The following is a 14,954-nucleotide window of genomic DNA, read 5'->3' on the forward strand; positions in this document are numbered from 1 at the left end:
GTGTGCTGGCTGCCGGGACCCAGAGCCGCGCTCAGGGCAGCCCAGGCCCCGCCTTCGCCCCGCGGCCTGCCGTGGGGCCGAAGCGGGTGCTCTCAGGAGCCTCCTGCCACGCCTCCCGTGCGCGCCTCCGGCATCTCGCCTTTGTCATGGTGAGGCTCTCTCGTCCGGTGGCCCCGAGTTGCATCAGGACCTGCGTGTACTTCCTTTCCTGGATGTGGGGCTCAGGGCGAAGCCAGCAGTTCCAGCTGTTATATTCCATCTGCTCTGCAGGCCGTGGCAGAGTGCGTCTCTTTCCCTCAGGAGTTCCTGCAAAATCCCAGGCTCTGATCGGCTTCATCTGGGTCCCCTGTGTCCCCTGAAATGGTCATCCGAGTCAGAGAGGTGCAGGGCTGCTGTTGGCCAGGCCTGCGTGATATGCTATCTTAGGGGTCAGGGCTTGTGGTCAGCCCAGCTACTGGACAGGTTCTAAAGTGGGGGTGGGGGTGGTATCCAAAGGGGACTCGGGGGATATTCCCAGAGGCACCGGTGCCGGTGAGCCTGAAACAGGAGACTGCTTCGTGCCGTGGCGTTCGTCAGCGGCAGCAACTCACCTTGTTCCCTGACGCTGGCCGGGTCGGATGGCCCTGGATACCAACCCTCAGCAGGCTGCATCTGAGTTTGTAGTCTTGGACAAACCACTTAGGCTCAGTGAACTTCAGTCCCTCGCTTGCAAAATAGTGAGGGTGGCCAGGTGCTCTGCCAGGGCAGCAGGGGGACTCAGCGTCCTTATGGGAAATGAGCGCGCTCCGCACGGATGAGGCCGAGTCACGTCCCCTCGTCTGCACCGCCTTTCTGTTGGATGGATACTAATGTAACCTCCACTTTTCAGACAGTACAGCTGAGGTTCTGAGGAGGGCCATTCCAGCCAGTGAATGGTGGCATCTGACCTCAAGCCCTGCTCTTTGTCCTCTGCGATCTGGAGTCTCTGTCAGGAAACCCCCTCTGGTGACACCCACAGGGTTGACATGCAGTAATTCCCCTCACATTCCCGGATGTCTGACTCTAGGTGAGTGACCACATAATTGTGGTTATCTGGGTCACCAAGACCTTTTCTATACAGTTCTTTGTATTCTTGCCTTGTCATCTAGAACCAGATATCCTGGAGTGTGAAGTCAGGTAGGCCTTAGGAAGCATTAGTATAAACAGTGATGGACTTCCAGCTGAGCTGTTTCAAATCCTGAAAGATAATACTGTGAAAGTGCTGCACTCAATATGCCAGCAAATTTGGAAAACTCAGCAGTGGCTACCAGACTGGAAGAGGTCAGTTTTCATTCCAATCCTAAAGAAAGGCAATGCCAAAGAATCTTCAAACTACGGTACAGTTGCACGCATTTCACATGCTAGCAAGCTAATGCTCAAAATCATCCGAGCCAGGCTTCAACAGTACGTGAACCAAGAACTTCAAACTGGATTTAGAAAAAGCAGAGGAACCAGAGATCAAATTGCAAGCATCCACTGGATCGTAGAGAAAGCAAAGGAACTCAGAAAACCATCTCCTTCTGCTTCATTGTCTACGCTAGAGCCTTTGGCCGTGTGGATCAAAACAAACCATGGTAAATTCTTAAAAGAGATGGGAATACCAGATTACCTTACTTGTCTCCTGAGAAACCTGTATGCAGGTCAAGAAGCAACAGTTAGAACCAGACATGGAACAACAGACTGGTTCCAGGTTGGGAAAGGAGTAAGTCAAGGCTGTATATTGTCATCCTGCTTATTTAACTTATATGCAGAGTACATCATGTGAAATGCCCGCTGGAGTCAAGTTGGAATCAAGATTGCTGGGAGAACTATCAACAACCTCAGATATGCAGATGACACCACCCTAATGACAGAAAGCGAAGAGGGGATAAAGAGCCTGTTGATGAAAGTGAAAGAGGAGAGTGAAAAAGCTGGCTTAAAATGCAACATTCAAAAAATGGAGGTCATGGCATCCAGTCCCATCACTTCATGGCAAATAGATGCAGAAAAATGGAAACAGTGATAGATTTCTTTTCTTGGGCTTCAGAATCACTGCGAACCATGACTGCAGCCATGAAATTAACAGACACTTGCTCCTTGGAAGGAGCACTGTGACCAGCCTAGATAGGGTGTTAAAAAGCAGAAACATCACTTGGCCGACAAAGGTCCATATAATCAAAGCCGTGGTTTTTCCAGTGGTCATCTATGGATGCGAGAGTTGGATCATAAGGAAGGCTGAGCACCAAAGAATTGATGCTTTCAAACTGTGTCGCTGGAGAAGATTCTTGAGAGTCCCTTGGACAGCAAGGAGATCAAACCAGTTACTCCTAAAGAAAATCAACCCTGAATATTCATTGCAAGGACTGATGCTGAAGCTCCAATACTTTGGCCACCAGATGTGAAGAACCAACTCACTGGAAAGACTCTGATGCTGGGAAAGATTGAGGACAGGAGAATAAGGGGGTGAGAGAGAATGAGATGGTTGGATTGCATCACAAACTCAATGGACGTGAGTCTGAGCCAACTCCAGGATGGTGGAGGACAGGGAAGCCTGGCATGCTGCAGTCCACGGGGTCACAGCTGAACAATGATTCCCCTCACGCAAAAATGCCTCTGTGTTCATTCTGTAGACCAGCACCTACGTTTATCAGCCGGTGTATAACAAACAGCACGTGGATTCTGAAGTGACTACAGTTGAGCCCAGTCAGTGCCCCCGGCAGGCCCAGCGGCCTTAACCCTCGTGTGCCGGTCCCTTCCTCAGCCACTCCCCTCTGCGTTCCCTTCTGCTCCTGCTCACACTTCGTCCTTCCTCCTCCTTGCCCTCAGCCCTGGGGGAGACCACAGGCAGTCAGCCCCCCGTGCAGTCAGCCCCCCGTGTGGCTGCGTGTGTTGCCGGTTGGGGCTGCTGGGCAGCTCTTTGCAGCCAGCAGTGGCTAGAGTGTGGCTCTCACTTCTCACGTCATGACAAAGCTGCTGCTGACACTGTCTGTTGGAGACATGTCCCAAATGTAGGAAGTTCTGGTGTCCAGGTGGGGCTGTCTCCTTCCGGGACTGATCCCAGCTGAAGCTCGAGGGCAGTTGCCACGGCCATTCTGCTCGTGGGTCACACCCCGAGCCTTGTCGCCTGGCCCCAGGCCTGCCTGTCTCCTCACCACAGAGACCCCACAAGGGAAGCCGTACTCACTCCGCCCACCTTCTCCACTGATAGCTCAGTCCAGGCTCTATGTCCCTTTAGCTGCAAGACACTCTGTGGCCTGGAGATCTGAAAAGATCTCAGAAGGGGAAGGAGAGGTTACCCCTTATGTCAAGGACTTGAAGCTTGGTAACTTGTGGAAATGCATCCGGAAGGCCCATGGACTTGGCTGCTGGAAACTCTGGTCTCAGACCAGCTCGCTCTCTACGCTTCTAGCTTTCAGTCTAGCCTGACAAGCAGAACGTCTTCTCAGAGCCGCACGTCCGCTCTAAACTCCCTCCGTCTTCCAGACCCCGTGTTGGATCTGAGTCCCACGTGTGGCCTGAGGGCTGCCCGTCTCTGAGCCCCACAGCAACACTCGGTTCTGCTCTGGCTCTCAGCTTTATTCCTGTCTGAGCCTACGCATCTGATTTTACCTAAAAAGATTCTTGGACACAAAGTTGGCAAGGTTTCTTCTCCGCGGTGCGTCTCAGAACTTCTGATGTGTGGCGTGCTGTGGTCTGACCGTCTCCTTAGGGGGTCACTAGTTATCATCCCACAGAAGACGCACATTTCTGTGGTGATGGAGAGCCCAGCCCGGGGGACCCGCTGTGGGCCCTGTCCTGCTCGCATCTGGGAGTCTGGCCGGAGCCTGACGTGACTGCAGTGCCTCAAGGCCCACAGGAGTTGCTCTTTGGAAACTGGACCTGTCATGTGCCGGCCAGGGCAGGACACAGGGGCTGGGATGTGCTCCTTCCTTGAGGAGGTCCTCACAGGTGGGGCACCTGTGAGGTGTGTTTGCAGGAGCCGTGATCAGGGCCTCAAGAGCCATGAACTCCACTGGAGGCGTGGGGAGGGGTCATGGCGGGGGCCCAGGGGCATCTGGAGTGTTGGAGGTTGGAGCTGTGAGCTGGTGTGGGCAGTGAGAAGGCAGGGCCGGGGTGAGATGCTGATGCCCGAGAGGGGGCCTCGTGGTGCTCCCAGCCTGAATCATTTGAGCTCCTCTTGAGGGCTACCTCCCTCGTGAGCCTCTCAAGTTGCAGGCGGCCGCAGGTTTAGACCTGCCCTGCACGAGTGTGGTGGCAGAAAGTTCCAGGCAGAGGCCGGGGCCGGGCTGGGCTGCTTCTCGCCTGTTGGCGCCGCTGGGTTGACAGGCAGTCAAGCCTGGGAGTGACACGTCACATTGCTCTTGCCTTACAGCACCCCCCCGCCCCCCAATGCATATTGTGTTTCTGGCTTTAAGCTAGGTACCAGGAGTCAAGGCTAACAATTAGGAAGCCAGGCAAGAGGTCCTGAGTGAGACCATGAAAGGTCTGGGATCAGAGGTAGCTGGGGGATGAGGAGAAAGGCCTGCGTTCCTGAGCCGTGCGGGTGAGGAGACGGGGCAGCTGACGGGGGCTCCAAGGCCTCTGGGGCAAGAGGGACTGGGGAGGAGAGCATGTGTGGGGACCCCAGCAGAGGTCTGGGGCTCAGGAGAGCCTGGCTTGGCCTGACATACGGCATTTGTGGACACACTGGTTATACAAAGGGTGGAAGTGGATGACACGGCCTGGGAGAAAGTGCGGACTAATCGGGGGACCCATCTAGAGAGGAAGTGGAAAGGCACCTAAGAGGGAAGCTGGTGGACAGGTCAGCGAGGGGATTCTGCTGACATCCTTGGCAACTGCAGGGCTGGGCAAGGGGAGGGGAGGCGCGATAGCAGACCTCACTGGTCCAGGCGTCAGGAGTGAGCCAGACAGTACAAGACTCAGACGCCGCTGGGAAGGGTGCCGAGGGCTGTGGAGCCTGGCTAAGCTGTTTGGAGAAAGACCAGGAGGCGTCCAGGGGTGCAGGTGCCTAGTGAGGTACGCGTGTTAGAGACTGTTCCCGGAAGCCCTCTGGGAGGCTGGTGGGGCTGTGACCGGGCCGTGCCCTGGTCAGGGCCTGGTGGAGAGGCCATCGGAGCACGGAGAGTGGTGGTGGACAGTGGCAGCTGTGCAGAGGTGGTGTGGAAACGTGGGCCCGACCAGGGACGCCCGGGGTTCCAGCCCGGGACAACGTGGGCAGTTCCCTGTTCCTGAGGGGGAGAGGAGGAGGAGCAGAGCCCCGGCTGCGGCATCCCTGGACCCTTCCTGCTGGGCCCTGGGGCCTCAGGGGACAGCCGGATCGTGACGAGCCCTCTCCCCGCGAGGCCCCAGGGGATCATGGCCCTTCAGCCCCTCCCTCTCACAGCTCCTGGCACCAGCTCCAGCCTCCACACCCAGGATCTCTCCTTGGCAGGGTCTCTCTGGCACTTCTGAGCCAGTGCGCCCTCATCCTTGGCCTCAGTTCACCTCCTGCCAGGGCTCCTGACCCCGCTCCAGGAGATGCCTGGGGTGGGCACACAGGACTCCATCCTGAGACGCAGGTCCCCGGGCCCAGGTGGGATGTGTGGGGGCCTGGGCGCGGGGACGGGAGCGCTGTCCCCAGCTCCGCCCCCTGCCCTACCTGGCAATCTCTACCACTTGGGTTCCCTCCAGCCCCTGGGGGTCTACCCCACTCGCCACTGCTGCCCTACTTTGCCCCCAAATCCAGGTGGTACCACGGAGGCCAGATGTGCGGGAGAAGAGGGTTTCTTCTAATGATTGGTGCCTGTTCCCTGAGACATCACCCAGGTGCTCTTGGAGCCCCTCTCTGCTGGGGTGGGGAGAGCACGGTCTGGCCTCTTCAAGAGGCTCTGCTCTGGATCTGAGCAACTGGGCGAGGCAGCGGGGACAGAGGCTGAGGAGAGGGAGCCAGGCAGCGGAAAGCAGGTCGAGTAGGACAGAGCTGGGTCTCCTGGGAGATGCTGGCCCTGCACTGGTGAGGGAGGAGCAGACAGGCCTGCTTTCAGGGGCGAGTGATGCTCAGGACGCCCTCCGCGATGTGGGGCAGGCGCCAGGCAGCCAGGCAGGACGGCACCAAAGTGGGGGAGCCCAGGGGCGGGGTCCTTAGCCCAGTTCAGGCAAGGGCAGAGACAGGGAGGCGGGCCAGCAGCTGGAGGGAAGCCCTTGGGCCAGCGGCAGCACAAGGCCACAAACACCCCCAGGGCCGGGTGTCTGCGGAGCATCTGGCACACAGGGCTCCGAGTGAAGCCTGTGGATGAGGGCCACAAAGCGGAGAACAGGGCCCAGGCGGGCCAGCGGCCCACCCAGACCCGCCTCGTCTGGCCTGCAGTTCCCCTCGCCCTGCAGCTCCGGCGTGCTCCCTCCCATGGCAGCGGCCCACTGCCTCCGAGCCTCCTCCTGGGTGTCTGGCCAGCAGGCCCCCCACCTGGCTGCGCACTGTGGTCCTGCCGGGGCCTTGCTCGCTCAGGGCTGGCGCTAACTCTCTCTCTCATTGCTCTCTCCTGCCCATCTGCATGTGGCTGCTCTGTCTAGCTGCGCGGTGGTCCCGAGCGCCGGCTGTGTAAGTGAGCATGCCCATCCCATGCCTCTCACCGTCCGCGCGCTGCCCGCCTGGATCTCTGCTGTGCTTGGCCTCGTGGGGCTCCGGTGCCACGGCCCCCAAGGCTCCGCTTGGCCACAGCAGGGGCATAGGGAGAGACTGGGCGGGGGCGATGTGGGATACAGGCGTGGCTCTCCTCTGGAGGAGCCTCCCTGTCGGGCCTCCCACCGAGGCCATGCTGGGGGGTAGAGGGCTGAAGGCCGGCCCTGTCAGCTGACGCTGGGGAGTGAAGGCCATCTGCGCGCGCGTGTGTCTGAGTGTGTGCTGCTTCCGCACACGTGCTGCTTGTCACTGTCGTGGGCAGGCCACTGCCGCTCCTGCCGCCGCCGCTGCGTGTAGGCAACGTCCGTGGCTGCTGCTGCCGCTGCGTGTATGTAACATGTGGCCGCTGCGTGTAGGCAACGTCCGTGGCTGCTGCTGCTGCCGCTGCGTGTATGTAACATGTGTGGCCGCTGCCGCTGCGTGTATGTAACATATGTGACTGCCGCTGCCCTTGCTGCTTTGTGTATGTAACATGTGGCCGCCGCCGCTGCGTGTATGTGACACACGTGGCCGCCGCCACTGCATGTATGTGACACGCAGCTGCTGCTGCTGCGTGCTTGCCTGCACATGCTGCTGCTCCGTGTGGGTGTGAACGCCGCCTGCTGTCTGTCTCAGGCCTCATGGACAGTCCAGTCTTGCGCCACCACCAGCCTTCATCAGGGCCCAGCCAGGCCTGCAGCCGGCCCTGGTCTCTCTGGGCCTCGTGATAACAGCGGGACGTGCTGAGGGGTATTGCCAGCCCTACTCTCTGGGGTACGGGTGGATGGGCCGGCGTCCAGAGCCGGTGTCGCAGGCTGTCAGGAACCGGGGTCAGCCCTTTGCCCCAGAGGCTGTCCCTGCTTAGGCAGCCTGCTCTCGGAGCCCCGGGGGAGGAGGGGGGCCCGGGCGGCTCGCACTCCATGCGGCCGAGGGCTCCCCATCCCCCAGCAGGGCACTGACTGACTCTGGGGGCCCGGCCAGAGGAGCCCCAGGATCCTACCCTCCTTTCTCCCTCTGGCCCTAAGGCTCCCCGCCCCCGCCCCGCCCCCGCCCCAGCGTCCTCCTGGCCGCTGGCCCCGCGCCCCTCCGCCCGGCCCCACCTTGCCTGGTACCCCTCACCTGGCCTTGACCCCCTCTCCCTCCGCAGGCTCTTCAGCAGCCTCGGTGAGCTGAGCACCATCTCAGCGCAGCAGCGCAGCCCTGGGGGCCCGGGCGGCGGGGCCTCCTACCCGGTGCGGCCCGGCGGCCGCTACCCTGTGGCGCGGCGCGCCCCGAGCCCGGTGAAGCCCGCGTCGCTGGAGCGGGTGGAGGGGCTGGGGGCGGGGGCGGGCGGCGCGGGGCGGCCCTTCGGCCTCGCGCCCCCCACCATCCTCAAGTCGTCCAGCCTCTCCATCCCGCATGAGCCGAAGGAGGTGCGGTTTGTGGTGCGCAGCGTGAGCGCGCGCAGCCGCTCGCCCTCGCCTTCGCCGCTGCCCTCGCCCGCGCCCGGCCCGGGCTCCGGGGCCCCCAGCCCCCGCCGGCCCTTCCAGCAAAAGCCCCTGCAACTCTGGAGCAAGTTCGACGTGGGCGACTGGCTGGAGAGCATCCACTTGGGTGAGCACCGCGACCGCTTCGAGGACCACGAGATCGAGGGCGCGCACCTGCCGGCGCTCACCAAGGACGACTTCGTGGAGCTGGGCGTCACGCGCGTGGGCCACCGCATGAACATCGAGCGCGCGCTCAGGCAGCTGGACGGCAGCTGACGCCCCCCGCCCCCTCCCCACGCCCCGGCCGCGCCCTGCGGGCAGGGCCCCCCTCCGCCCCGGGCTGCGGGCTCGGCCCACTCCCCAGCCCCCACCCTACCGGCGCCCGGGCCAGGAATGTTGCATGAATCGTCCTGTTCGCTGTCGCTCGGAGACTTGCCCTGTACATTGCTTAGCGCCCTCCCAGGCCGCCGAGCCCCACCCAGCACTCGGTCAGGAAGGGCGCGGGCCGTGGGGGGCTGGAGCGGGAGGGGGTCGGGGGCGGGGTGCTCCAGCCTGACCATCTCCCGCTGAGCTCCTGGTGGCTACTTTCCCAGAGGGGGTAACCTAGTCCAGCATGCGAGGTCAAGACACACCTTGGTGACTGGGGGGAGGGGGGAAGACATTGGGGTTCTCGGTTGGGGGCCAAGGAGCCCCCTGTTTTGCATATTTTAATCCACTCTATATTTGGAACAAGAAAAGGAACAAATATCTCTGTCCTTAATAGCTTCCCTTCCCCTCCCCTCCAGCCCCCGGTTCCGCTGCGGCTGCCCAGTCTTCCATCTCTGGCCCCTCAACTGCCACTGCCGCCCCACATGGGGCAGGGGACGCTCCAGCTGGTCTGGGGTTGGCCAGGGTCCTCGTACCCGCCCCGGGGCCCCGCTGGGCCCCCTCCCCTCGCTGAGCTATGGTGTTCCCCACCGACCCTTCAGGTGCTGCGTGGAGGAGGGGCGGCAGGCGGCGACTCCTGTGGGCCCTCGCTCGGTCACGCGGCCTGGGAGCGCCGCCCGGGGCGGGTGTGGGCGCAGCGCCCTGGCCCCTGCCCCCGGCCGACTCCCTCACAGGGTCCCCCACCCCCCCAGCAGGGGTCTAGCCTCCTCTCCGCGCTGCTGGGCGACTACAGCAGAGAAGCCTCCCTGCCTCAGACCTGAAGTCGCCAGTTCCGCCCTGCGTGTGTGTGCGCACATGTGCGAGTGTGTGAAACTCGGGGTGCGACTGAGTGCGTTGGAGCCCCTTGTGTGCCTGACTGGAGGGTGGCCCCAGGGGGCCACTCTGGACTAGTGTGGGGGCTTCGGAAGCTTGCACAGGGTGCGTGCATGGGTGTGTGCTGTGGAAGCGCCCCGTCTCCACTTCCAAAGAGAGTCAGAGGTCGTCTTGCACCCTGGGACCTGCTGTTGGCGTAGCCTGCCCCTCCAGAGCCTCGCGGACCCTGAGTGGGCCTTCTTGGTGAAGGCTTGCTGCTTGGGAGAGGCCCCCAAGGGCCCTTGGAGGCAGTGCTCCGCCCCCGCTGGGCTTCTAGGGGGGGTCATAGGGGCACCCCTAGAGTCAGGCCCCTGCGAGCCTTGGGGAGAGGCAAAGACCCCAGTGGGCGCCCCAGCCCCCCTTACTGTGACTCCTCACACTCAGCAATGACCTGTGGGGTGGGGGGCCCGGGACGTTTTTAAACCTAGGGTTTGGAGTCTGGACTAAGCTCCATCCACGTCACTCACGAGTTTCTGTTTATATTTCTAGCTTTTTTTAATAAAAATTAAAAAACCCAGAAAACAGAAGTTTTCACAGCCCAGGGGCTTGGCACGCCGGTCTGTGCCCACCCGCCCCGCCCCGGCCCACCGGCCCCATGCCCTGGGCAGATTCACACCCAGTAACCCTTTCACCAACAGACCAGGTCACACCCATGCAGCAGTCACCGTAACAGGCTGCTGCATACACACACGTCTCACTTACCTGTGGGTTTTGGTTCCGTTCAGTTTGGGTTTTTAACTTTACAGGGTCAGTTCCGCTTCGCCCCTCCTTTTGTACGGAGCTCCACCTGGGGGGTTTCTGCCCCTGCTCCAGCCCCGAGGCCTCCTGACCCTGATGTTGTGATACACCCCACAGAGATCTATGTTTCTTATATTATTATTATTGATAATAATTATAATATTATTATGTAATAAATTTATAAGAAATGAAACCATTTCTCAGTTGCCTACTTGAGGAGATGCTGGAAGCTCAGACTCTGCCGTCCTATGGACAGGTCACACAAGCCTCCCTGGCCCTCAGCAGGCATCTGGCCGCCTGCACTGATGACCTACGGATCCTGTCTCTGACCCGGTCTCTGCTGACCTCCATGCCTGCGTGCCTGGCTTCTTTGTGGCTCGCCCTCTCTGAGTTGTGCTGGCCCTGAGCCCGTGCTTCCTGAGCTGGAAGCTTCTCTTTCTGCTCACCAGCCTAGTGAATGACCCCTCCTGAGCTAGAAGTCTGGGTATCCTCTGTGGCCTCTGTCCACTCTTCCCGATAGTGTCCAGCTGCCCCTAGATTCTGCTGCTCCTGTCTTTGAGCCCTCTCCTGTCCGCCTGTGTCCTCCTGCCCCAACAGCTCCTGCCCAAGTTCAGATCTCCCCTGAGCCGGCTGCCACCAGCCACTAATGGGGCCAAGCCTGTATGGGACCTGGTGGGGAGGGTGGTAGCTCCCAGGACGGACAGGGGCACCTCAAAGAGTGAAGGGGGTGGTGTAGTCAGGTGAGTGGACAAAAGAGACCCAGAGGGAGCTGTGGGAGGAGGAGGCTGCGTCACTGAGGTCTGACGGCCGGAAGCTGCGGACGCGGACCATCAGACCAGCTGGGCACCTGGCGGGGTTCTAGGAGGGCAGTGTGTGCAGAGCCACGCCATGCTGAGGTCAAGGTGGGGCGTGAACATCACACATGGCAAATGTAGACCTCCACTCAGGATGGGGCCTGGTGATGCCTCCAGGGAAGCGAGACGATGCCGGGAAGGATAAGAAGGGTGGATGGAGTGAAGCCTCGTGTGCAGAAAGGGAGTGAACTCAGGTGTCTTTACCCGGGGCGGGCGGGAAGGCAGAGCAGCTCTGAGAAGCAGGTGGATGTCTGGAAGGCCTGCTCGGGAAGGCAAAGGCCCTTTTGAGGCTGAGATGGTGACCACTGGCAGTGGGACCTTGAGAGAGGCTTGCCCTCTGTCTAGAAAGCCCCACAATTTCTAAGTTTCATATTTTCGCATTTTTGGCTTCATTTTCAAGTTGGAAACTGTGGTCGTCCCACAGAAGTGGCCTAGAAGGAAGTGGGGACCTGGGAGGGTCTGAATGTGGAGGCACAGGGGAGTCTCTGAGTCCCCTGAGCTCAAGCGCTGCGGCAGCCGCGGGTTGGCCTCCTCTTAGCCGCGCGTGGGACCCTGCGTCCAGCTGGAACCGGGCCCGGACCTGGGGGCCAGTCCAGCAGGCATGGCAGTGGGATCATGGCGTGGAAATGGCATTGCCATACTGACCCTGGGTCCTGGGGAGAAGACGGATATCCCACGGGTCAGAAGACACCTGAGTGCCTCAGAAAGTGAGTCAGAACCTTCAAGAGCGGGACTTGGCAAGAGGAGCCTTGGTCAGAGGAGCAGGTGGTGGGATGGCAGAGGGTCGTGGCGCTGAGTGAGCTGCAGCCTCCCGGTACTTCTGGGCAGACACTTTCTCACTCAGGACGGTGGACTCCCTGCCTCCTCCTGCCCCCTCATGGCCTCAGAATGTCCCAGCTTTATCCCCTCAGGGGCCCTAAGCATCTCACCAGCAAGCTGTCTGCAGCATGGAGCAGGGAGCGCTTGGCGGGTGGCCCTCACCGCTGACCGCCCTGCAGGTCCTGTGGGCAGCTCTGGGCACTGAGGCTGAACACATGAGGAAGGTCCTGCTCTGCAGGGAGCACCATGTGCTGGAGAATGACCGGGTGGGTGGGAGTTAGCAGGCTGGGAAAAGTGAGGCGGGAGCCTGCTGGGGCTGGGCCAGGGATGGGCACAGGACGGCCCAGGTGGGGGCATGCAGAGGGAGCCACGGGGGGAAGGAGGCTGGGGAAGCGAGAGGGGCTCGAGAGCCGGGAGGAGGAGCCTCAGGAGGGGGGACCCCTTGTCCTGCCCCCCGTGCTGGGAGCTCCACCTTGGCCTGAGTGAACCACCAGGAGCCATGGAGACCCCGTCCTGTGTTCCCAGAAGCCTAACTGTCCTGTACCTTTCTGTCTCTCCTTTGCTCTTCAGGACAGTGTGGAGCAGGCAAGCAAAGTCACTCGCCCGTTAGATTTAATGACACAGCTAAAGCTGCTGGTCGGTGTGTGTGACCCTCGGCGTATAACTGTGTCTGTGAGCAGGGGCTGGAACCTGTTAAAGCGTCAGGAGTGGCTGCTGCTCTGCAGAGTCACACAGCAGCTTTCTTCTAAAATCTAGACACCGGGTCTCCAAACTTTGTTATTCCATAAGCCCTAAATGTTTTGAAAATCCGGGTATCCCTTTCTGTTTTAAAGCTTTATTTTACATTTTCATCTCATATTTTAAAAAGCTTGTAAACAAGCTTGCAAACATTATGACTTCCAGAAAATTGTACATGTTAACATTTAAAATCAGTGGTTACATCATTCTGTTACATGATTCACAGGAATCTAAATTCCATTTCAATTTTATGCCCATCAGAATCTTGTAAAAACACCTGGATAATCTTTAACAGTCGAAACTGTAACATCACTTATTGAATTCCTGCTGCCATTTCTTGAACGATATTTTCAAAGTCTTTTCTGATTACTTTATTAGGCACAATCTGTTACTGAGTTAAAATAAGCAAGTTCTCAGGTAGGTGAAATAGGACCTTGCAGGCCTTCAGATAGAGGAGGTGAGGCCACCTGCCACGAGAGAGAGACAGAATGACACCTTGGAAACTTATGTATGGGAGAGGAGTCCTCCTGAAACTCAAGTTGCAGAAACAAGTCTCGTGACACTCAGGCATGGGAAGTTAGAGACCCCCAGCAGACACGGTGCCTAAGAGCGAGGCCGGTGGAGGGGGGCAAATCCCCCCATACTCAGGGTGCGGAGGAGGAGACCTCGACACGCAGCGGCAGGGATAAAGCCCTTGTGCCACTCAGAGCCACTCAGATAGCTGGTGCTCCTGAGACCCGATTGCATTCTTCTCAGGGAAATAAAACCTCTTGCCTGACAGGAAGGGAAATAATGAAGACTGAACTCAAGTAAGGAAATTAAATCACCCTGCTTCTCACCAGGGGGATAAGTCCTTGTCACTTCCTAGTAAATAAAGATGAAAGGCGTGTTCTGGCTTTGTAATAAGAGAGACAAGACCTTCTGGCCTGCAGGGGGAGTAGATTTAGGGACAGTCATGTAGAGAAAGTGGTAACTTCCTGACAACGAAGTGCATGAGAGGATGTCTCTGGACTCTGGAGAGGAAATGAGGTGTCCTGACGATCAGATAGGAGAGACGGAGATGCCTGGTGCCCAGGGATGAGGGGGGCTCACAGAGGAAGGTGGGGTGTGCTTGCGCTGCAGCAGGAGAGAGGAGACCCCTTGGTCACTCAGAGAGAAGAGGCGGGGCCTCCAGATACAGAGCAGAAGAGATGAGGCGCGTCAGGTGGAGACAAGACCCCCCGACACTCAGGCCTGTAAGACCTGCTTGTGCTCGAATGGGAGATACGGGATTTCATGGCCCTCAGATAGTGGAGATGAGACCTCAAGACACTCAGGAAGGGCAGGAAAGACTTCAGACGGGGTGGAGTTGGGAGATTCGGACGCTTTCGTAGAGGAGAGGAGACCTCGAGGTGCTCAGGTGGGGAAGATGGAAGCTTAGGATTCCGACAGGGGGACCAGGACCTCCTCCAGCAGGAGCCGGGGGATGGCCTGGCAGTAAGGTGGGGACATGGGAGCCCCAGCACCTCAGTGTGTCAGTTGAAGGTGCAGAGCACTCACAGAGGTGAGACGCAGCCTCCTGACACTCCGCGGCCGTGAGACCTTTCGGTTCTTAGGTAGAGAAGATGGGACAAAGTCACTCTCCCGTCTGAGGTCTTTGGTCCTGAGCTGGAAGAAAAGAGAGATCCCCACAGTCAGGGGGAGGAGATGATAGCTTCCATCAGCAGGTAAGATATGAGCGACCTACTGGGCGTTCAGTTGAGGGGGATGTGACATGAAGGTCACATGAGATGAGAAATTCAGGTAGTTCAGTCGCTCAGTCGTGTCTGACTCTTCGCGACCCCGTGGACTCCCCAGCACACATGGTCTCCCTGTCCATCACCAACTCCCGGAGCTTGTTCAAACTCATGTCCATCAAGTTGGTGATGCCATCCCCCCACCTCGCAAGTAGAACATTCAGTTAGAGAAGATGCTCAGGGAGGAGAGGTGGGGTCATCTGAATATCTGAAGCGCTTCACACCTGGAAAGAGGACAGGAGGTGTCCTGACACTTGGGCAGGAGAGGTAGGTGGTGCCTCGTGACCGTCACGTAAGTGAGGAGTGACTCCTGGCCATTCGGACAGGCCAGCTGAGACCTTGTGCCCAGGTACAGGTGCTGAGGCTGCTCCTCCAGCAGGTAGAGACGTGACCTCAGCACGTGCTTGCAGGGGAGGTAGAACTTTTTAACATCCACTTAGGTGAGTGGAGCGTTTTTCTGTTCCGGGACACGAGATGCTGTCTCCTGACAAGCAGAAGCAGCATTATTTCATGACATTCAGGTATCTGTGCTGAGAATTCCTGCCACTCAGGTACAGAAGACGATTTTCTGCGTTGCGTTTCTCCCAGAAAGGAGACCTGGAGATATCCGGGCAGAAGATGCAAGACTTTGTGGACAGAAAAGTGGGCTTCA

At 59.2% G+C, this 14,954-nt stretch overlaps 1 protein-coding gene across 5 annotated transcripts in view; it reads left to right on the forward strand.

Moving 5' to 3' along the window:
* Positions 1-10,313, forward strand: part of SHANK3 (SH3 and multiple ankyrin repeat domains 3) — a 49,669-nt gene extending 39,356 nt beyond the window's left edge. For 3 of the 5 annotated variants that reach the window (XM_018048998.1, XM_018049000.1, XM_018048999.1), the window contains one exon: positions 7,782-10,313. In XM_018048998.1, the coding sequence (XP_017904487.1) occupies positions 7,782-8,376 (595 nt within the window). In that variant the 3' untranslated portion in view covers positions 8,377-10,313. The other 2 variants (XM_018049003.1, XM_018049002.1) reach the window with 2 other exon arrangements.

The sequence above is a fragment of the Capra hircus genome, chromosome 5 (assembly GCF_001704415.2).
Source record: "Capra hircus breed San Clemente chromosome 5, ASM170441v1, whole genome shotgun sequence".
In the NCBI taxonomy this organism is placed as follows: domain Eukaryota; kingdom Metazoa; phylum Chordata; class Mammalia; order Artiodactyla; family Bovidae; genus Capra; species Capra hircus.